The sequence below is a fragment of the Struthio camelus genome, chromosome 3, assembly GCF_040807025.1.
Source record: "Struthio camelus isolate bStrCam1 chromosome 3, bStrCam1.hap1, whole genome shotgun sequence".
NCBI lineage: Eukaryota > Metazoa > Chordata > Aves > Struthioniformes > Struthionidae > Struthio > Struthio camelus.
Window position 1 is genome coordinate 115,073,356 of NC_090944.1, and position 23,845 is coordinate 115,097,200.

At 40.0% G+C, this 23,845-nt stretch overlaps 1 protein-coding gene and 1 long non-coding RNA gene across 8 annotated transcripts in view; one reads left to right on the forward strand and one right to left on the reverse strand.

Moving 5' to 3' along the window:
* PTPN14 (protein tyrosine phosphatase non-receptor type 14) overlaps nt 1–23,845 on the reverse strand; it is a 117,320-nt gene that overhangs the window by 46,005 nt on the left and 47,470 nt on the right. For 6 of the 7 annotated variants that reach the window (XM_068939824.1, XM_068939825.1, XM_009668994.2 and 3 more), the window contains exon 3: nt 15,790–15,959. The exons of the other annotated variant lie outside the window; for it this stretch is intronic. In XM_068939824.1, coding sequence (XP_068795925.1) covers nt 15,790–15,959 — 170 coding nt within the window. The remainder of the gene's footprint in view (nt 1–15,789; nt 15,960–23,845) is intronic. 7 annotated transcript variants of the gene reach the window in all.
* Nucleotides 12,983–23,836, forward strand: LOC138066855 (uncharacterized). The gene is made up of 3 exons (XR_011140433.1): nt 12,983–13,596; nt 15,626–17,174; nt 22,870–23,836. It is a non-coding gene; the product is annotated as an uncharacterized lncRNA (long non-coding RNA).

Below are 23,845 nucleotides of genomic sequence, written 5' to 3' on the forward strand. Positions count from 1 at the left end.
AAAACACAGTCGTAACAGTTTCTAGGGCAGAAACTCCTTGATCATAATAACCTTATAAGGCAGGTCAAGGTTAACCTCAGGCAACTGAGAAATGAGATTGTTCAAAAGCAGAATCCAACTGTCAACATCCTGGTTTCCTTCAACAGCTGGGTGGAAAAGATGACTGTGAAACAAAATATAGTAAATGAAATATACGGAAAGATTTGTGTCATTTTTTTCCCCCTTCCTAATGAGAGAGAACAATGCTAGGTTAGCATTATTTTCATTTCTTTGGTTCATAAGATTGAAAAGGAAGGACAGATTAAAGCGCAGTTCATATCATCTGCTCCCACATCTCTCAGTCTCATTCATTAAAGACAATAGTTTATAGCTGAAGGCATAGAGGAGGATTTGGATAAAAGGCTAATTTCACAATGACAGTCACTTTCCATTTGTTTCGCTATAAATTTTGCAAGCATAAGCATAAATAATACATAGCCTTGCTGACTCGCAAGGAGTCCTATGAGGAGCAATAAGGAGCACGCAGAAAGCATGTAGAAAGGTAAGCTATCAGATCTCACCAGTTTAAGGTCCTACCAAAAGCCAGTACCTTTCAGAGGTTCAGCTTAAAAAAACAAAAAAAAAAAAACCAAAAAAACCCAACCTCCTGGCTGAGGGTACTGAAACAGAAGACCTCTGCATAACTTAAAACAGCCTGATCAGAAATTTCCATTTTTTAGGTGCTATTTACCATCCCCATTCCATTAGTTTACTACTTAGAGGTTATTTTTTTGTATGCATTCTCCAAAAGACACACTATTAAAATTTTAGATCTCTTCCCCACCACCAATGCTTTACACAACTGGCAGAAGTTTTCAAACAAGTACGTGCATTTTAGGAGCGATAAACTTTCTTCCTGGTGTGAATCAGTCAGCGAAGTCAAATTCCTGCAGGAAAATCAGTCACTCGAAAAGAAAAGAATATGCATATTGAAAATGGAAGAGCCGTGGTCTATAACCTCTCACATATAAACAGCTGCTTCTAGTATAGCTTGGTATCAAAATGCTGTGGGTCTTTGGCATCCAGTGTCCAGTGTTATAGGAACGGCTAGTGAAATTCTTAGCAGTTAAATACAAGATAAGAGCATCACATTCAGCATTCTTCTTGGCACCTTCACTGGAAGGCAAAGGACTGAATAAATCTGGAGGTTCGTAGAGCTCTGGAATTTTCCCCTCTCGCTCGAGTTGAAGGACATGGGCAGACCCGTGAATCTGCATGCCACCATACTCTTGCTGTGCCTTTTCTGTGGTCGCCTTTTGTCTCCAGCTGTTAACTCTGCAGCAGCAGCACAGCTTTTCACAAGAAGGAATCTCAGATTTTAAAGAAACGCTCCGCAAGAGTTTTATTTTTCCTGCCACTTCTTATGGACCACAAGCACTTACATGCCTCCAGGCCTTGTGGAGGCCTGCAGACATGACACAAGCCTTCCAAAACACGTATTCCTTTCTTGAAAGGCTTAGCCAGCACATGGAGTTGTGCAGTATCCATCAGTTTCTCTGTATTTCAAAAGGACTGCCCCCCTCCCCAACCACAACAGGTCCACCCTCCTTCCCTGGATCCGTACTTTTTCTTAACAGCATGTTATACTTTTTGGATACTCTAAGTTCAAATAAACCCACAAATATGAAGTTAAACCTTCATATTTCATAAAGGCCAGTAATAGCATGCTTTAGCAAGAGCAGAAGGCATGCCACAACCTGATCCTGATTTTCTGCCCTTGAACTCTTGAATTAATTATAACAAATTACAGGGAGCCCCACTACAATTTATAAGCACAATAAACTCCCTTATAACCACCTATAATTTTATCAAGTTAATCCAAATACCTAAAGAATTATACAATACAGTATTCCAACATGCCTCTTAGAGTAAAAATTTTGGGAAGCCATATTCTCTTGTCTTTCAAGCCCTCTCAGCAAAGGCTAAATTTGGTCTCTTCAAGCCAGAGTTCAGCAAAGCCAAGCCCTGGTGACAACACTATACTTTTATTCTTGTAAAAGCTGGAGTGCAATTGCAGAAATAAAGCAAAATAATCAAAATCACAGAGTGAGAATAAACCTGTATTTTAGTGAGTTTTCAGCTAAAAAATAATATTCAATACAAGTATAAATATTATACTGAAACACTAGAACAAAATATTTGGGAGCAAAGGGTTCACTAGGGACACTTTGAAAATATGCCATGTGTCCATCTGTTCTGGGTTTTAAGCACATGCTTAAACTTTCATTGTTCAACATGACAATCCCATTGATTTCAGACTACTTATATAGTTAAGCTTAACTATACGCTCACGTCTCCAGAGATGACAAATCTCTGCAGAGATTCAAAGATTACAAAACAAGAGACACTTATCAGTTTTACTTCAGTTTTAATCATAAAGAAGTAGGACTGATTCAGGTAGCTGAATCACCTGAGAGACCAACTGTAGTAATTCCACATACAGCTTTTCATCTGTAGATCTTAAATGTTGTACGTAAGGATTAGTATTCTCATTCTTCCACCCTACTTCCTTAAAAAAAGCATAAATAAAACATAAAAAAGCACAGTGAGAAAACAGGGAGCTAAGGAAGGATGCAACTTCCCATAACAGTGGTGACATTGGAACTGAACCCAGATCTACTCTCAACCAGTAGTGTCCATAGGTCAAACGGATATCAAAGCCTACAAGAAAAATTCCTCTTACTAAACCTTCTTAAACCTTTCTGTGTGGTTTGCAATTAAAAAAAAAAAATCAATATGCAACAGGTTTTTTTTTTTTTTTTTTTATGAATGCTAACCTATGAAGTCTCACACAACTCCCCTCACCACCACTGCCACCTTCACCCTCCTACTAAGGGGGTCTCCCCCATTTGTAATACAGGGCCCCAGGGCTCGCTCTTCCCATCCTGGACTCCCACACGCCAGAGGCAGCTGAGCACCCTGACATGGGACCCTGTGAGGAGCCAGGGCTTTCACATGCAGTGCCACCATCCAGCTCAGGAGCACAAAAAGCAGGAGCTGTGCTGCGCTCCGGGGGGCATGCCACCAAGGAGAGGCTGCTTTGCAGAGCAGGGTACGACCAGCCATCACCCCTAGGACTGCCACAGCCTTGGGCTACCACCCCTCCTTTGCTGCATGACGTAAGGCACGTGCTCCAGCTAGCTATAGGAGTTCCAATTGCATATAGGCTCTACCTATTTATAAATGCTCAAACATATGACCTGGCATGCAGCTTACGTGTCATTTCCCAGTTAGTCTCATCCTCAAAACAGCAGACCCCATGCACTGAGCAACCCATGCCCCCAAACCCTTAAATGCACGAAAGTAATGGCAACTGGGAAGATCCATCCTCACAAAGATGTAAAAATGGAAAGATGAGCAATGTCTACGTACACTGAAGACTACTAGACTTGATAGGGAAGAGGAGCACAAAAAAAACAGTAAGAGTTTAGATTTACTTCCTTTACTCATATGCGTTGACTCATTTCAAAATATGCTGTTGCCTGCCCTGAAAAGTATATGCAGCTAACCTTCTAGCTGTCTCCACTGTGGGAAAAGGTGGTTTAAGTTACATATAGAAGCTACATGAGTCAACAGTTTGAAAATTCTCCTGGTAGCCAGCCAGGTTAATGGTCAAGCAGGTTAGAATATCACGCTAAAAAAATGTGGTGAGCTAACTAGAACATATGTATACTCCAGCTCATACTCTGGAACACTGAAAATAAATATAGAGATGAACCATTTAAAAATTAGGTCAAGTACAGATATAACTCCAAATTATTCTTAAGACATAAAACAAATGTGAAGAGCTCCATATGCTCCATGCTCCCCGCTCCATTACATCAGCTTAGTTTAATAAAAGACATTGTATCCACCCCATAAACCCTATCTCATATTTAAATATATATTATAAGGAAATATTCTCCTATAATGGAGCTCTAAACCCTATAATAACAAAAGTCAGCTACTCTTTTTCCTGAGTGAGTATACTTCTATGCGTTGCTGGTGAAATTGAATAGAGCGTACACCAGCGAACAACTGGTATGCATACCTAAGTATCCAAACGCACACCACAAAATAATCGCTTTGCAGGTGCAGACTGGCATGCAAGTGTTTGCAAGTGTTACTTTATTCAAAGAGCAAACAAACACATTCAAACTCACAGAAAATGTGCTTAACCAGAACTTAAAAAAAAAAATTAAGTCTCTAGTAGCCTGCCGTGGAAGCTTGTTCATGGATTTATGGAACTCATTAAAAAAATCATCAGTAAAACCTTCAGGTACTATTCTAGCCTCCCAAAATCAAAACCCAAGAAAGCTCTGCTGAGGTTAGTGGAATTTTACCTTGTAAGGAGTTAAAATTCAGTCCAGTCACCACTGCCTTTTACAGTAGCCAGCCCTAGTAGTAAGAAAACACTGCTTGAAACAAGACATAATGAAGTTGCCCTCTATCTATAGGGTCCTCAGTACAGTAGCTTCCATTCCTGTGAAAAGATTACGGAAGGACCTACATTAGAGTGCCTCTAGTCTACTCACTGACTGCCATGTAGTAGAAAACAAGGAAACTCAGGTTGTTTTCCCCCTCCAAGACCTTGGCAACCTCAGTGTTTTCACAGGGTTAGTCTAAAATAGTCACCCCACAAGTCAGCAGATAATCCAAGAAAACCATGGCCAAGGAAGTTCTAATGTCTCAGTGAACATAACCCTGCAGAAGTGAACACAGCTCTGATAACAACAGGATGTTGCCAGAGAAATATGTGAGTTAGTGCCCTGTTTGGGGGGGGAAGGGGGAGAAGAGTAGACTCATTTTATGAAATGAATAATTATTCTTTGTAAAAGCTTCAAAAACAGCTGAAGATATCAAGTGCAAAAGCAGCTGCCAAAGATAAAACAGTGAACCAGTAAACATCTCACTGCACAGGAATCTGCCATCTTCCGACACAGAGATTTCTGCCAAATTCTTGTTGAGACTTTCAACTGTGCAAGGGCCTCCACACAAACGCTTCTTTTAAACACATTCAGAGACCTCAGGATTGTATGGACATCTAATTGCAGCTCCTTTAGCTTTATACCCTGCCAGTATTGGAAAAAATGTTTAAATATCAAGCTTCCTGAAAAGGGCTATGTCTAGAGCACTAGTTTCACGTTTTGTGTCTCAGCAAGAGAGAAGGGTAAAAGACATTGCTCCACCCTGCAGTATAGCCATCAAAATTCAATAAATCTAATGAAGACTAGCACTGCTACTGCAACCATTGCCTATTAAATTCTTGAAATTTAAGCAGCAATTAATAAGCCCAATGCAAAACACAAGTCTCTTTGTTTGCAAGTTACTGCTCCTGGATCACCTTCTATCTCTGAACTTTCTGATGCTGTAGCCAAATTTTAGACATTTACCTGAGACCTCCTATTTAGGAGACCAGTGAGCCGTGGCTGCCTTTTCAGTACATGCAGTAGGAAAAAGAGACGATGAATCACCTCAGGAAAGTGATCCACAATGGAGAAATCCTGAATCATTCTCTGGAAATGCCCATTTCTCCTCAAAGATTGCACAGGAAGTCTAGACTGACCTTTCTCCTGACCGAAGCACCAAGAGTAAACTACACAAGTAAAGTAGGCTCAGCCAGCATCACTAAGACTTAAGTGGTACATCCTTCACTAAGTCCACACTTCACTAAGGAGAGACTGCTAGTCCCCACTCCTGCATCACCTGGGAAGATAAGCAGGAGAATACTAGCCCCAATCTAGCTAATATATTCACACGTCAAAAATAACACCTTAAACTATAGCAGGACACAAGTCAGAGGCAGCATACTAATCTATGAGGTACACATAATATTTATACAGTGATGCTTAATGAACGGGCAACTGCATTCTGCAGTGATACACATTCCTACCACACCCTAAGGAGGAAAAAAAAAAGTCTGTCAAGCACTTTGCAATAGTCTAAATGACAAAGGCAATGGATGTCAGAGTTTGCAGATTATAAGAGGAATGATCCCTTTCATCTTTATGTGAAAAGCTGCATGAAGGCTGATAGCCAGTTCTGTGACTTAAGCCTTTAAGGATGACAGGGTGTTTCCCATTTTTCCACTTGCCCTGTCCTTCTTCTGGAAACAGAAAATCTGTTTTTCTAGGGAAAACAAAATTAATCCATTACAGTAACTACAGCGGTTATGCTAAAAATTTCATAGAAGAGGAAGAGAACGGACATAACACATACAGTAATTCTCAGGATAACTCTGACCAAACTACTCACTGTAAGCTACAAGGGAGAAATTAGAAATAGATATTTGTTGAATTAACTTTCTCCTTTCTTCTGTCTGAAAATACAATGAATAGATTCATAAACATGTACAATGCCTTCCCCCCAAACAAGCTTGGCTTAATAAAACACTAATGTAACGGGTCAGACCGAGCTCTGAAAAGTTGGGAAGGGCCTTGGTTGCACTATCACAAATTAAGTGGATGATAAACTGTCCTTTTTAATAAGTAACCAAGTATCATTTGGTCTTTGCTTTCAAAGTGGCTTGTTTTATGCAAGTGTTTTTTTTTTTTTTCATTTTATGGGCAACAGGACTTTATTTTCTTTTTCTCTTTCTTCTTCTCAATTAAGGAAACAAAAGGAAACAGTTCTAGTTCCAGCATGTCACCTCTTTGATGCTACGCTTATTTATTTTCATCAAAGTGTATTCAAAAATGGGCTATTTTAAGCTAGCAAATTTCTTCTTGCATCTGTTCCATGCAAGACTACTACAAACCACGTCCTCTGCCCTGTGCTCTCTGCCAGCTCAGAGAGATGCCTGTATACACAACATACATATTGATGCAATATAACAACGCACCCACAAAATTGAATTGCATTCATTATCACATTTACAAAGTGCTCCCAGGCCCAAAGTGCTCTTACCTGTGGCCAATCCCAACGGGAGAAATGATTAACAACGCTTAGCAGCTCTGAGAATTGCACCCTTCAGTGCGGATTGAGAACACAGGAAATATAACAGATACCTTGAAATGCTGTGGGGTTTTCCAGCAGATAATAGCACTCCCATTTAAAAACAATATTGTCCTTATGAATTTTTATATGCTCTAACTGTTACAGAGTAAAGCCAAGGAACTACATCTCTCCTACCTCTGCTGCTGTCCCGTTTTTTAAGGTTTGGAAAAACCTCATCAGCTACCATTATCTCTTCCCAGTGCTTTTCCTGATCCCAGTACTACATGAAGCAACAAAGAGAAAGGATTTGCAAAAGGTACCTTAGCTCAATCCCTCCACCCAAAAAACCAAAAAAACCTACCAAAGCTAAACAGTTTACTCTTGATGTATGTAAGCTTTCACTTTCTTTAAGGAATGCAAAAGGCGGTCTCTCCTGGGTCAGAAGCTGGTTAGATCCCCCCAAAGAGGTGTCAGAATTCTTCATTGATTTCCTTCTCTTTAAGGATCACAAAATGGTCTATGTACCAGGTTCGGTCCAGCAGAACTTCAGTTTTTCCTGCTGAAATTAAGGTTTAATCTTTACTATTCTATGCAATTCAAGACCCGTTTTTAACATGGTAGTTTGTGGTCATGCCCTAACCATGAACAGGTACTTCTTCATCTGTCCTGCTGCATATATCTACATTTTCTCTCCGTCAGGTTCCCTCTGCACTTCTGAAATGGCTGCACAGTTAAAGCATTGTCAATTCTAAAGTTTCACAGGCCCCTCAAAATCATGGTATTATTTTAAAATAATACTTTTTCTGCTTGGTAAAGTTAGGAGTTTTCACTGCCTGTTTTTGAAAGCTATGGAGTACTCAGAGTCATACTTTTCATGCCTTGTTTTGATTTCCTTACTGTGTTACAGATCTAGTTTGATGTTGGTTTCGAATATCAAATAAAAAAAAAAGAAAACTCACAAACACCCGCATACTGAAATTCATAGAATTATACCATTTCAACAGCTGTAAAGTTTAAGGAAAATCCTCAAATACTCAATATAAATCACAAGCAGTGATAATAAAATTGTTACATCATTCTACCAAATGCATAATCTTTTCAAGAGTCTGAATCATTTCTGGTCCCCAGATACGGCAAAAAGCATCCATTTTCCTCAGCCTCCAGCAAGAGTGCCTCAGTATTTAGTGCAAGCTCAGGCCGCCCAAGCAATGTACAGATCCAGCAAGTGTCTCCAAGAGCATGCATGCCCGGGTAGACAGAAAAGGAAGATACCAAATGTCTTCTCCCAAGTGCATATGCTTCCACCAGCACGGTTGGCATGGAGGGATTCAGGCAGCTGTGCCAGACCACAGAGGAAACTCTCTCACTCTGTGTAAATTGCATACCTTCATCATTTAAGAAAAGTAGAAACTCAAAATGTTACCATTGCTATTGTTTGAAAGAGCCCAATGAAAACTCCAGGGTACTTCAAAAGCATCACTTCTACTAAAATTGAACACAATTCAGGAGAGAGATATGTAAGAACATGTGACTAAGCTCCAGCACATAAAATAACTATTATTTCCTTATGATCAGATGAAAACACAATACTGTCTAATGCCAAGACATTCCTGTTACAACATTTCTAGCCATCACAGCCACTGCCTTCAAAATACACTAAAGCAAGAATGCAGGCTGAAGTATCTAAGATTGTGTATTTATAGTTATGCAACGCTATTTTTTAGAATTGCTACATATGTAACGCACAACCACACATACGAAAACACATTCACTTTCTGGTCTAAAAGCACAGTATAATGCAATAGATTAGATCTAAGCATCAACAGCTTCTTAAAATATCTGGCACAAAGAGCTCAGCTTTCAATAAACACACACAGAGAACAAGCTCCCCATTCACTGAAGAAAGTCAGCAGAGAGAAGGGTTTGCCCTCCTCAGCAAATTATTTTATAAACAGGGAATGAATGTTGAATCTTAGGTCTGCCTTAAAGGAACTTTTATTTTTAAGCCAGAGTTTAAACATCCATTAAAATAACACATTCCCGCCCCCCCCCCCCCCAAAAGAATATTACTGAAAAGCAAAACAATACATATGATGCAATAATATGAACACAAAAAAAACCCAAGGAAATACTGCACATTATTTGTTGTTGTTGTCGTTGTCCTCTAAAAACAGCATTAAAGCTAATCAAATATCAGCTTGTTTACAAGGCAGGCTACAAGCCCAATGTGTGTTTTTTATGCCGCAGTAGCCACTAATTTTAAAAAGTCTAATAATTTAAAAACACTTCAAAGGAGCACCAAAATGCAAATACCCCAGCCTAAGCTTGGGTGGCCACCCATGACTCTTCACGCTCATCCGGCTTGCCAACAGTCAGTCCGGTGCTGTTTCCCTGCTAGGGCTACATCAGCTCCCCAGACAGAGGCTGGGGCAGATGAAGGGAACGCTGTTGAACCCAAATTCCTGCAGTAGGAATAGGAAAAACAGCACCAGCTAAGGCCAACACTGTCAAGACACTTTAGGTCCAGCAAAGGAGAGCTGGGATCCCTGGAGACTTAGGGCCACCCCCACATCCAAGTGACTCCCAGAGCTTGCTTTCCTCCTAGTCTTCTGAGATACGGTGTAATTCCAGCCACGAGATGACCGGGACCCAGAATCTGCAGGGTCAGACGGGCTGGCAACCTCAGTCTAAACCAAAGTAGGATTTTATTCCAGCATAAATTTCTTAGCCTCCTACGGATTTACAAAATTCCAGCTCTAGAGTTCCTGCTGCTTCGTTTGGGAGACTCCATTATGATGCAGTCTCATGAGTACGACATCTATCTTGGCACTTCTTCCAACTTTTCTTTTACTCTGTTTCATGACACAGCACCTACCTACAGCACCATGTATTAGTTCTTCGATTAAAAAAAGTAAAGATTTAGAATTGCCAAATGTAGGCCAGTTGTTACCCTGTGCCACTTAATAGCTGTCCCTCACCACTCCTATGCAAAAATTACATGGCAACTTGGCCCTCTAAATCATTTAGCCTAGAACAAAAAGTTTGACAGGGATCAAGCGGTGAACTTGAAGGAAAATATAAACCTGCTAAAGGTGAGAAAGATCTTTCAGTATCATAGATTGTGGTGTGGAACAGCTTTGCCTGGAGAAGTGGTGAACACCTCTTTGTAAGGAACTTCTAAGACCAGAAAGGAATAGACGGTCCAGTTACTATCTTCCATTTCTAAGGTCTGCCATTCTGTCAGGACATTCTGTCCTTTTCTGCTCATTTGATATGATTACAATGTATAGAAGTGATTGCCTTAATTCATGTAAGAAATTTAAACTACAGTGGACCTATATAAAATACATTAAAAAATTTTTATATACATATGTATATATAGATATACAAACACACACATATTTACACACATACATAACTGGAAACATTCTAGTAAAAGAAATGAGCTACACTGACTTACACTATACAAGGATCCAGCCTAACATAAAAAATAAAAAAGGGAAACAACAGAAACATTTTAACTAGAAGCAGTTAAAAATACAGAGCTGTTCTGATCATTAGTGTCATACACGTGTTGAAGTGAATAGTATTTTTTCTTAGCACAGAGGTGCATCTTCTTGCCAGCTGGGTGGACCACGTAGCTCATTCTAGTGCCAAGGGAGGGCAACATGCTGCGGCCTTTCCCGCATGATGTGACCATAAGCTACGTAAGCACGGCACAGTTGATCAGCACAAACACTGTAGTTACAACATTTCCTGAAAAAGAGGGCAACTAGAAACTGGTCGAATTAATTTCTCTGGAAGCTACACAGCCCGCTGCTGGACACCGTCTTTCCAAGAGAGCAGGCGTAGTCTTGAAACACTTGCTGGGGAAGAAGCATGCAGCAAACATGAAATGGCAAAGGTTCCTGGGAAGAGGTGGATTTGGACAAGGTGGTAAGGCTTCCACTGTTTCAAAATCACACTTTAAGAGCAGACTTTTCAGCTCAGTTACACCAGTAATGCGGAATGAAGGGTTAAATCCAGACTTAAATCTCCAGGTGTGAAAGATCAGATTCAGGTCTTTTGTTTTTAGGCACTCAAGCTTCCTATTTGCTGCACAACCCCTACTTCTCATTCATTTGCCTACCCATCCAACTTAAACACGCCTGTTTTCTCCTCCCACCTTCCATGGTATTGCTCTATATTTTAATAGAATCTTTCAAAAACGTTGCTGAACTTTTAAGAATGAGTATTATTAAAAAATCCTAAGTGCTACCAGAAACGTGTATTAACAAGTATTGCCACACAACATGTCACACCCCATCACTTGAGGCAAGCACAGTCGCGGTTGTCCAGAGCAAATCACGTGATACACATCCTGCTGTTTTTCTAACATATTATGATATACTAAATACCAATTTTTGACAATGAAGTTGCCGTAGTGCTCAAATCAGCTACTCTGAGCTCTAAGGTACACACACACACACACACACGCACTCCTCAGGCGGCCACAAGCTGAAGGTGTGACCAAGCATAAAAAGCAAAGTGGTCTGACGTACCCTACCACCTTAACAGTCAAAAGAGTTCCACATCACTAAGCTTGCCACAAAACCAGACTGGAATAGGAGGATATGTTATCCAACCTTAACAGTGCAATTAAAAGCACTGCAGTGACTAGTGCAAAAAACCTATCTGACTGTACTTGTATTAAAAGTTAGCAACATATGAGGATATGAAACTTTAGCTTATTCAAAGTAAAACAAAAATAGACTCAAAGTACAGATCAGTAGGTGAAACATTTAAGAAAGAATTTTTTGAGAGGAGTTTAAAAAAAAAAAAAAAACAAACCTTGAAGACAGAAGGGAAGGAAAAGACGACCAGAGTTTAAAAGCAAGTGGATTTGCCAGAATATTTTTCCCTGTAAATATGCAGCAGAATTTTCCCCTTTACTTTATTCTCAAGTGATTAAAAAACTCATACAGTCATAATAGTCTGTTGCTATGTATATTTTAAAAGAACATCTGTTTAAAAATTCTTCCCCTAACACTTGAAGAAAAATAAAGAAAGGGAAAGTGGGGATTGTGAAGAAGAAATATTTGCTTAAAAGATAAACAGAAAAAACAGCTACAAGAAATAGTACAGAACAGGATAAGGCGGCAAAACATAAGTGCATATTCATTCAGGTAAAGGAGGATATGTTCAAGGTTGATTTTTCACAGGCCCTCCAAAAACAGGCCTGGCAGCCACAGACACTAATTTTCCACCTGCAAACACATCCATTCCCACCCTTTGCAGGTGCAGTCATCCTGTTCCAAATATAGTCCTTCAGTGTTTTCTTTCACAGAAAAGCCATGCAGTGCATTCTCCAAGAAAAATGCAGAGCTGACAGTTGAACTCAGTTGAAGATTGTGCCCAACGTAGCACAGTGCAAACGCTGGAATACTACTCCCACCAGCGTACCAAATCTACCATGTGAAGTAACGAACATACCCAATTGCACTGAAATCACCCAGACTAGAAACCGTTCATCATTTTGCAGTATTATGCACTAAACTGCAACAGCACCATCCCCATCAGATATTACTAGCATAGGATAAGATACTGAAAGCTTCTTCCAAGAAAGGAAAGCAGACCAAAACAAACCCTCATTTTTCTACTGTGGGGACTAAGCTGTCACTTTAGTCATTTCTTGGAACTGTTAAAAGAAAAAGAAAAAAAAAAAAAAAGGACATGGATTGTCTGATACTTGTGCAGAAAGCAGAGTTGCACCCACATTTTCAAAAAGCCACAAGAGCGTGTGGGTTTTCTGTTTTTGGAACAAGAGCACAGTGAAAGCAAGTTTGTTTACTCTAGACACTGTACAAAGACTTACTTTTTTAAAAACATAAATGGTTGAAAGGATGCCTCCTCTGAGGAGTTAGCCGAAAATAAAAGGCAGATTTATATTTCTAATCTATGCAAATATCTATTCTACAGGGCATCACAAAGACTGCTTTATATCAGACAGTATGCAAATCTGAAATGTTTTAATATGCCAAAAGCAGGCACAGCATCTCCACCTGTGAAGACTGCTCACTCTGAGAACAGCTGGATGACTAAAAAGAGTTTTTCTAACTAGCCTGTAGAGCCTTCCATGAAAAATTCCTTTTGCTAATGTGCCAACCCCCATATCCCACCCAAATGGCTTCTGCTGTAGCTGCCATCAAGGGTAGAGACTTTTTTCTTTTCTTTTGCTCTATGCACAAATTCTTCTAGAATGTTTCAAATTATAGGAATTATAAAATGCTGAAACTACTGCTTTTGCCTTAGAAAATGATCATGGGGCTACAATTCATAACTTTCACTGGAAGATATCTGTGGGACTGGGTGCAGCTATAACACGGCGACTGGAGGTGGCGGAGATGCTGGAGGCACCAGGAGCTTGGAGGAGACAGAGTAGGATCAGGAGGTATGTACGAATAGGGACATAGGGCCAAGACAATAAAAGCAGTAGAGCAGAAAGAGGACTATCACTATCTAGGAAGACTGATCAACGATGGAAATTCTGGAGCCTGCAATTAACTGAAAACTCGGGCTGAGAGATGGATTTCACCTCGGGCTTCAAACATGGCCAAGCAAGCTCAGGACTGGCGATGTTTCCACCACGAGGAGATTCCACAGGTAACGAGTTCACCACTAGCAGTGTTCTGTCACTATCGCTGCAGATCCGGCTTTTGCTGATGTTTTGCTTTGGGCTTGCGTTTTGTTTCGGGGTTGCGTTTATTTGTTTGTGGTAGTTCTGCAGCTTTCTAGAAGGTGATGAAGTGCTTGGTCAGAAGTTTTGTGTTCAAGGAAGATTTGTCACGTATATAACAGAAAAGTCAAACGCATAGGAACTGACCGGGTGAGCGTAGTTCGTACCTTACTATCATGATCAAGCCTAATCCTAAAAACAGTTGGTCTCCGTTTCAAAACAAATGGTTAGTTAGTTTACCAAGAGCAAACAAAACGAAAAAAACCTAAAAAGCTAACCCTCTCTGTCCACCTAATCATACTTCAGACTAAGGCTCCCTCCACCATTTGTTTTAGAAGAGGAATTCTCCGCATCCCCACCGCTCATCATTTTGAGCATGAGACTTACTGCATCTACCTAGAATTGCACAGTTGAATGTTTGCTGTCATCACACGATCCAGAGCGAAGCAATTCTGATTCAAGAGACAAAAAAAATCTTAGCTGCCTATTCTGTATCAGGTCCCTTAGTAAGCTGCTGTTTTTGCTATAGACATTCAAAGAAATCTAAGAGACACTTATAAGACTCTGCAGCTAATATTAGCAAACATATCAGAAGTGGGAAAAAAAAAAATCAGCAGCCACTCAAATTCAGAGCGCTGTGAAGTTCAATAGTCACCAACATGTCTTCTTATTACCAACCAAGGCAAAATGTGCAAGCATACCTCTGCAGGTAAGCTAAGAATGAGCAATCAGCACGGCAGGCTGCAGCTCAAAGAGATAATAGCATCCAAGTGGCTGTCATTCTTCCTTGCAGACAATTAGACCAGGATTGGGTTGGCAAAAGAGAAGAACAGAAAGTTTCAGACGTTCCCACTGCACATTAATTAATTCTGAAGCACAAGTACAAGGCTTCCCTCTCCCAAGGCTTACAGAATGGGAGCAGAGTGGAACAGACAAGAGTCAGCCTTCATTCTCAAGTCTGTTCCCAGGGACACGTAAGTTTTGCTACACTTTCAGCCCACCGTTTGACATGGACACTACATATATTCAGTGGTCACAGGACTACTTGACAGCTGTCATTTTAAAAATCAAAATCTTTCACATCCTATCAAAAGTATTTCCCCAGTTCATTCTTAAAACAGATCATTTAAAATATACAATGTGCAAAAACGGCAGTGCTTCACATCTTGCACTTTCTAGAATCAAGCCACTTTTTCTCAGCTATTTATATACCATTTTCAAGTAGGATGACCAAGTGGTGAATTTCAGGTTTGCCGCAACAGAATTTTTTTTTCAGTGACGAGATTGGTTTAGGAGGCTTCTGCCATCCTGCATCCCCCACCCGCTTGCTCCAGGCTCCAGTTTACAGTTGTGCTGATGCAACTTTGCTCTAAACCAGATAAATGAAATAATTTTGGTTAAAAAGAAGGCAGGCTCACCCCTTTTCGGGTGAGGTGGGCTTTTTCTTGGTTTTTTTTTTTTTTTTTTTTTTTTTTTTTTAACTAAAACACAGATGCACACAAACTACACTGATGTGGTTTACAGAACAGCCCCTCAAAACACTTATATTGTTACAGCTGCAGCACAGTGCCCTGAATAAAAGACCAATTCCTACAGAAGTTGTTTGTGAAGGTGCACCCAGATTATAATTAAAAAACAAATACCGGCTAACAATTTAAATCTGTTTGTGAACTATGAGGGGGGGGAAACAGGGATGGCATGGGCAAAAACCAGAAAAAGCTCCAAAGTCTACTTTCAGCAAAACAGAAGTAGACATAAAAATAATAAACTAAAACTGTATACAGAGGTCATCTGTCTATAGTTTTAATTAGGAGAAGGTTATAGAAAAAGAGTATGGTCACCATCGTCCATTTTTAATTTTATTTCAGGTTTTTAAACCTGTATCTACTATTCCCTTTTATTTCTGCAGATGGCTATGTGTAATCATTCCCCAATATTTCTACTTTTTCCAAACAGATACAGTCAAGTGGTGACTTCTCTCAATTTTTCCCATTTGGACAACAGACAGGAAATTAAAGAACGAGATGATACCTGAACAAATACTGAACTCCAAAAACAGAGTAATTGTCCATTCCTTGCCAGCTATATCACATGGGTGTGAACAGAGGGAATCCACATACCTTGTTACCTCCTGCTGCAGTCGGGAAACACTGGGCACATAGAACATTACCCCAAAGAAAAGCAAAGGCTCATTGGCAAATTTGTCCAGCTGCTTCTTCAGAGGTTTTTCCAGTTCCACCCATCGGGCTTGCTGGCTCTTGCTGAGAAACCAAAGGCCAAAGTAGTGCGTCTAGATAAAGAAGCAAAATGTGTCAGTTCATCCTCTTCAGCAAGACCACCCACACAACCAATGACTTGAATGCAAATAAGAACAGATGGCATTGTGTCAATTTTTCCATTCTCGTATGCAGAGTAATTTTTTTACTGCCTTTTTTGCTTTTTAGGACTATTTTGAAGACAATGACAAATTAATATTGCACTACAATACACTTCATGGAGTGCTATCAACCCTCCTCTTACTCTCTCCCAAAAGCACGTTAGAGGGGTCTCTTTGGGATTATGGCACAGGTGACACAAACGTCCTACAGAAAAGAATTTAAACCCCTGGAATGTCTGGCTCTTTTCACTTTTTTTATTTAACATGTTATGTAATCATATGTGATGATATGTTTATGTCTGTGCCTTGTGAACAGACAGCAAACCCTAAGCCTGGATTAGAGCACAGAGGCTCATGAGACTTTGGATCAGGCCCACTGCGTGCAAAGGGCAATATGATTCTTCCAGCTATTACAAGAATGCAGATCCACATAAATATGTTGAAATATATCTACTAATATCAGAACCATTTCCCCCATACAAAACATGATTATGCTTAAAAATGTATTCACAAGGCTTTATGACTTATTAAGTATTACACTTAATATTTGCATTACAAGCACAAGTTGTTTGTTCTAATCTCTTACAGAATAAAAGAAAACTTCAGTTGTTTCCCAAGCTGTTTGAATCTCAATGGCTACAGTAGCTCCTGTAAGCACAGGGGGACTGTTGCTGCTGGAAAGGTAGCTGCAAGGAACAGTAGTTAGAACTAGGACCTTAAATATTAGAAGCTGGTAATAAACAGCTGAAGGAATATCCAAACCTGTCATGAAGGATTCTAGCAAGAAGCCCTTAAATTACCGTATTAAACATCTAATCTATTACTGCAGGCAAATGCATCTTAGAATTAACAGTAAGTAGTGTAATTACAGATCCACAGAAACGGAGTAATAGTGTTTTCATGTTCAATGTAGGAACTAATCCCTCTCCTGCCTGGAAATCTGACGGTAGCCTCAGTTGAGAAGTTTGCACCTACTCCTCATTCTGCAGTGTTTTAGCTGACAGCATCTGGAGATTTCCGGCAATATTTCCTCAATATAAAATTGTACTCTGTCATAACACCAAAATGAATCAAACAGCAGCAACGAGGGGACCTTCAGCAGAGAATGAACAGATTTCTAATCTGGAAGTAAGAGCATTACTATTTCTGCATATTTTTCTCTCTTTATTTTCAGTAAACATTCCTGGGGTTCAATCCTACTGACTTCCTATTCAACAGAAACTTTCCACTAGTTTCCATTACTTTATACTAACCACAAAACAAATAAAATATATATTTTGTTGTTATAGCATAACTTACTTGGACGCCAATCATTCCATAGTCACAGTTCTTTATCCATAGCACCTCATTTTAAACAGTGATACTAGAGACAAAGAATAGAAAAAAAACCTATTTGCTGTGTTAAAAAGCTTTCATTCGAAATGATTTCCAAAACATTCAAAGAGTTTGGCCTAGCAATCAACCACCAAGATTTCACTAACTGAATTTCCCAGACGCTTTCATGCTTTCCAAAAAATTTATCTTCAAAAGTAGCAGACAAACTGCGACCATTACACCTCGCAAAAGCCACCATGAAACAGCCTGTTTCTCTGTTGTTCCCTTTCTCTGTGTTGTTCTCTGTCCCCTCTGGTGAGGATACGTATCTTAAAATCATTGCATCTACTACAAGTTAGCATATGGCACGAGGACAGCTAATGCAATTTTGAAAAGATAAAATGCTCAGAAATGACAAAAAACCTGCAGGGGCAACACTGCTAACCATTTTACAGCTGAAAGCGTGCAAGCAAGAATCATCCACTAAAATTCCAAACCAGACTGTAGGTGTATTTACTTTAGGGACTCTTTACACACATATTTTCAAAAGTTCAAGGAATGTCCAGACTTGCATTAAACTAAGGTGATAACTAATTCAAGTTGATTCATCAATGAAGCCTGACAAGCCTGCAATACAACTTCAGTCCTGCTTAGTCCATTCTCTTCACCTTTAGTTTGGTACAGTGAAACAACCCATTTCTCTTCTGAAGGAAATCAGCGCAGGATTTCCTTCTGGAATTTAAAGGCATCTTCAATAAAACAATCCATCCAGGGAATGAATAAAGAAATCGATTTCTCCCATAGGATAAACAAAAATTTACTAACCAATCCACTGATACATGTCTACGCTCTCTGTGTAGGCTGCGCCGTAAAAAAGTTCTTTCTGTCTGACTAGCTCATTGTGACAGTAATTAGATTAAAATGAAGGTGGGAGGGAGAGTGGAGACAGCAAAGGAAAGGAATGCATGTGAGGGCAGGAAAAAGCACAGTGATTTCACCATCTCACAGGGGAAATCCTTTAATATATGAACTCTTGAAATTCACTGCTGGGCAGCTCACCCTCCGCAAGAAAGAGCGCAGATCTGTGAAAACAGATCTTCCACGTTACTAAGAAGAGAGTAAACATTCACATCACCAAGCATCTAAGTTTTCAGTGTCAAGTATTTTTAAAACATCTAGCAACTAAGATGATTTGCAGTTTAAAGTCTAAGTTAGTTAATCAACGGATTAAGGGTAATGCAACCAAACAGCTCGAATGAGCACGGTCCCTCCACAGGCGATGGAGGGAGCACGGCAATTTAGATGTGCTACAGTAGAAAAGCTCTTCAAGTACCAAATGCAGGAAAAAACCCAGATACTGTGTGAATCACTTTCAAGGAATATGAAGCTAACAGAACATAGCAGCTAAGCTTCCAGCCTACTGGAGACGCAGTGGGCTGACCCATTGCAGCACGCATTTCACATGCCTAAAAGACGACCGTTTTCCTGGAAGGGAGCCTGGAGAAGATCGAGCCGTTACAGATGAAGCACATGGACTGCAGAGCAGAAATATTAAGTCACAAATGAATGCACTTGGAAGAGACAACCAACCTGAGTATCAAGCTCCCTGCCACAGCGCATTCTACTTCTTGAAAACACTAAGGTTTTCAAATAGCTCCACAATGCTAAAGTACTTAAATAATTGCTACTGTAAATGCCTGAAGAAACTCTCTCCTCCAGAAAAACGAGTAATTCACAAACAGGAACAAAGAAACACGGGACTGAAATTGGCTGGATCATCAAGGTCAGTATGGTACAATAGTCCAGAAGAGCTTACAGCATCTGAGTCGTGTGTTGCCATACGTTCCAGTCCACAAGACGTTTTTACAGTACAGATACAACATGAATTAGGTGATGGGATATAAAAATGGAATGTTTTTCTCTATAAGCAGTTGACTCAAAACTAATTTGCTCCCAAAGCTGGCCTGTTTGGCCATCTGCACAAAGTAAACCACTGACTTCATTCCAGTTTTCACAGAGTAAATATCTATAGCTACACCTGGCTGTTTTAACAGATAGACTAGCAGTCAAAGTACCACAGAAAATGAATGATGCCTTCCCTTATAAAAAGCATCCTTCTCCTAGTCAGGGCTGACACACTCTGGTGATAATGTTGAAGGAAACCTTTTTATAACACTAAATATGTGCACGCACGTCCATTTTGTGGACAAAGAGCTTCAGTTGCTAGTGCTTTTCATCTGCCCAATTTGCAAATATACAAAGAGTTCTATAAGAAAAGAGTTTATATGAATTTCCTCTCAAGTATGTTTTAAAATTGTCTCACTTGCCATACATCACTTTGTAAGCCACAATATTTAGTACTATGTACTCTTACTGGGAAACGGCTTGTTCTCTGCTAAAGCAGTAGACGGGCATCAGAGAACCTGTGCAGACTAATGACCCTATGTGGGAAAGGTGATCTTTGAAATATGGTCAGTCAGAAAATAAAACTGGATAAAGATACTCTAACAAAACCTGTGCTGAAAACTCTTAAAAGAACATTACAGCTGAAAGTTCAGGAGGCAATGTAGTAATTTTGTACTCAGTCTTAGCCATCTTCCCCAGTCCAGAGCTACTCTTTCTTGCATGTCAGCCAAAAACAGTAGAACTGTCAACAACAGCAAGACTACAGACACTTGCTAAATTAGCAAATCTCACTCAAAAGAAGCCAATGAGATAGGCTCAATGTTTCTTAAGGCATCTGGTTAAGCAGCCAACTAAACATTTATCTCTGAGAAAGGGCAGACTTCCAACTCCTCAGGGCAAAAAGGCATTAAACACCCCTATCCTGGCGCACTAGCCCAGAGGGGAAGGCACTACTTACGGCGGCCAGTTGCTCCTAGAAGGTCCCTTGTCCAGGCACTGCCTGGACCCAGTCCCAGCTTAGCTGGTGAGATGAGTCAAGCCAAACCAAACGCGAGGCAACACGGTGCTGAACACAGGTTTCCGGTTGTGCCCTACCGGGAGGGGACACCTTCTAGGAGGAAAGGTCAGAGAACTGCAGCAAACAGCCTCGCCGGTACAGCACTGGGCGAGCAGGCACCCGCAGTGCTCGGCCTGCCAGCCGCCTGCTTTGGTGGGACTTCGTAGTACCAGAGGGACCATTCGTAGATATGCAGCTTTATAGAATAATTCTGACTGGAAAGGATCTTCTTGTCCAATCTCCCCGCTCAAAAAAAATTTGAAATATATCAGAACACCCTAAACTCTTTAAACTTTAATTCACTTTGTAAAACGATAAAAAGACAACAAAAAAGAAGAAACAAGTATGAAGTCTCATAACAAATTAGTACAAATTACTCTGTTATTTCGAGCAGGTTCACTTACTCCATTTGAAGGGAAAAAAATCCCATCATATTGAAAAAAATCCTTCTTCTAATCCGTGCACATACATATAGGATTATAAATGACTTTTTTGACCTCATCTTTTTCTTCTCTTTTCCCTTCCCTTCCCCGCTCCTCCTTTTCATTTTTACATAATGCTAACATAGGAGTTCATTTCATTGGAACTGGTAACTGTTAACTAGAAGACCCGATGCTTCGTCAAGAGCTTTGCTGGAAAGGATAAAAACAGATTTTACAGTAGTTACATGGCTACGCTTTCTACTGACCTATTCCTGAACCCTGACTCAGTCAGGGAGGGAGTTATATTCCCCAGAGATCAAATAGAAATATGCATAATCCATTAGATACTGTTTTTCAGTCATGTGTGGTATAATGATTGACAGTCCTTCACAACAATACATACAGTCATCTCAAACAGTTTTGTTTTTTAGCAGGGTTTTTAGAAAGTTTCTGCGTGTTTATCCATTTGAGTGAAACATGGGTATATTCCTAACATGAAGGTGAAAGTTGGAGCATACCAGGAATTTATTTAAACATGAGAACAAATGAAAGTATCCAGCAAAAATTGAGGTTTATTTTTAAAAGAACAAACATTTTTACTTAAGATTGTATGCAGGAAAGTGAAACAGGATTTTAATAACTGTTTTGTGAGCATAGGACTTAATGAAACTTATTTTTTAACTGACTTGTCCATCATAGTTGACTCACCCAGACCGCTAAGAAAGGGCACTTCCCAGCTGAAGTTTTTTGCTGCATTTGGGAAATGCATAAAGTCTCTCTCCAATATTGATTCTTACAAAGTTTTTTTTCCTCCATTCAACTAGTACACTTACTGGGTTTCTCTCCTCAACCCAGATACATAGGTTGCACAAATCTTGCAGAAGTTTAAACTTTATCAAAATATCTTTGACCCTACTGTAAAATTTAATCAGTTGGCAGCAAGTTCAAAAATTATGGGAAGCCTAGCGAGGGAAGGGGACAGTCACAGGATGACTGCTTAGCTTTGTTTCCCTGCAAACCATGAAGACTACAGCAAGGAAGACTAGAAGTGGCTGAAGAGTGGAAGTTAGGATTAGGAAGAAAGGCCAACACAGAATTGGTGCAGGCACAGGCCCCTCTAGGCTCATGTTTCAATTACTCCTCATGAGAGAAGCTGAACAGGGTACAGGGATAGCCTATCCAGGATGAAGAGCCAGGTAGTTCTCTTCTCTCCTAAACATTTAAAGCAGCAATGCATGCTAGTAGAATCAATCAGGGAGGGAAAAAAAAAAAAACAAAAAAACCCAGACTTCTGCCAAAATATACTGTACTGCTGAAATCTGAACTTTACAAAATTGGTTCAGCTTTGCCAAAACTTTGTTTAGAAAAAAAGTGGGGAGGGTGATGAGAGAAGGGGAAAGTGGTCCAACAACATCAAAGTATTCTCTTCTGTGTTGTTAAAATATTTTTCATCTTGAAATGCAAACTTTTTGTGCTGACTTATTTCTTTTTGCATGACATACAGCTCTGTAAAGTGAGGGAAAAAACCCAAAACAATAGAAAACCTCCATCTAATTGAACACTGACCAAATAACTTCCTTTGCTACTTCTCTGTCTGATCTCTTTTTTTGGAAAATTTTGAAACTTTGGGCTTTCTTCCAAAGTGGAATAAAACAAGTTCTGAAATTACAAAACGCTTTGTGGAAAAGAAAGCTAACCCACTGACAGAGCTATTGTTCCCAAACGCAGGTGGACCTGAGAGAAAGAATCACTAGGCACCACGCTTTTGCTGGGCCAACCAGATAAGCTGTCAAGGAGTACGAAAACAATCATTCCAGAACTGGACTAATTTTTGCAGTGGGAGGGAAAGACCTAGCCTCGTAAGGACAGGCTAACGTATCACCAACAAGGAGAGAGGGGAAGGAAAAAAAGAAAAAAAAATCCACAGGCTAAAAAAAACAACTATGAAAATCACTTTCCAGTATTCTGGTTTTCTGCGCTATTACTGCCTGCACATTCCTCTGCCTATTCTGCACACACACAGTGAGGTTCCTTCCTCATTCCTTATCATCACTGATAGCTCACAAAAAAAATGAGCTTTTGTTTAGTTTTCATCTGCATCAGCTATTTGTATGCTATCTTCCAGGTGTCACCATTACAAAGGGCCCTATACCAACAAACATAAGACACTGCAAGATGATTAGATTTCCCAGCTGTGCTTACAGAAAGCATCAGCCAGGACAGCAGGATGACAAGCAGCAATTTCCAGGGAACGGCTTTCCAAATCTATGACTTGCAAAAGCCTAGGAGCATACAGGCTCCGTGTAAGGCACCTGCAGAAGGTAAGTAAGAAAAGACAATTCATCTGTGCCACAGAAGTTGCAGGAGAGATTTCTGAAAAGGCCTCGACACGTCTTAAAAAGCCCACAGAACTCTACAGAAAGAATCAGAAAATAAAGGTTTTTGGTCTTTAATAAGGTAAGACTGGGCCTCTGCAGCCTTTTGGAAGTATTGGCAATGAAGCCCTCCAGAGTTTCAGTTGTGAAATGTTTCAGTTAAACAAAAGGAAGAACAATATTCAAATATTTCAGTTAAACAAAAGGAAGAAAATAAAGGAAGAAAAGGAAGAAACCCCATCCTCAAATTATTACTAGTCACTGAGGCTAGTAACACAACTACTGAAATTGCCTGTTTCAGAATACTAATAAGAACTTACTTCATCTAAGCAGATGTTTGAAAGCCAGTGGTCTCCTTCGCACTGCTATAATTCAGCTAACAGTGTCAGCGAAATCAGGGTTACACTCAGATAAAAATTGGTGCAAGTTGGCCCACTGACACCTCAACTCAAAAAGTTAACAGCCATGCTTTTCTAAGAAAAGAAGAAAACCTCTTCTTTGTACTACAAAAAGCCCTCAAAGTGGGGATGAATGATCGACAGCACAAAACCCCGAGTGCCACTCTGTCCTCAGTTTTCATGCAACCAGAGTCTGTTTGTCCAAGGTCCAGCTGCTGATCGTATCGGGCTAGCTCTAAGAATAACACAATTCAAATGAACAGACTGCCTGAGCTAAAAATGTGTCAAATTATAAAGTGACAGATGGTCTTTCCCGAGTTACTCTTAC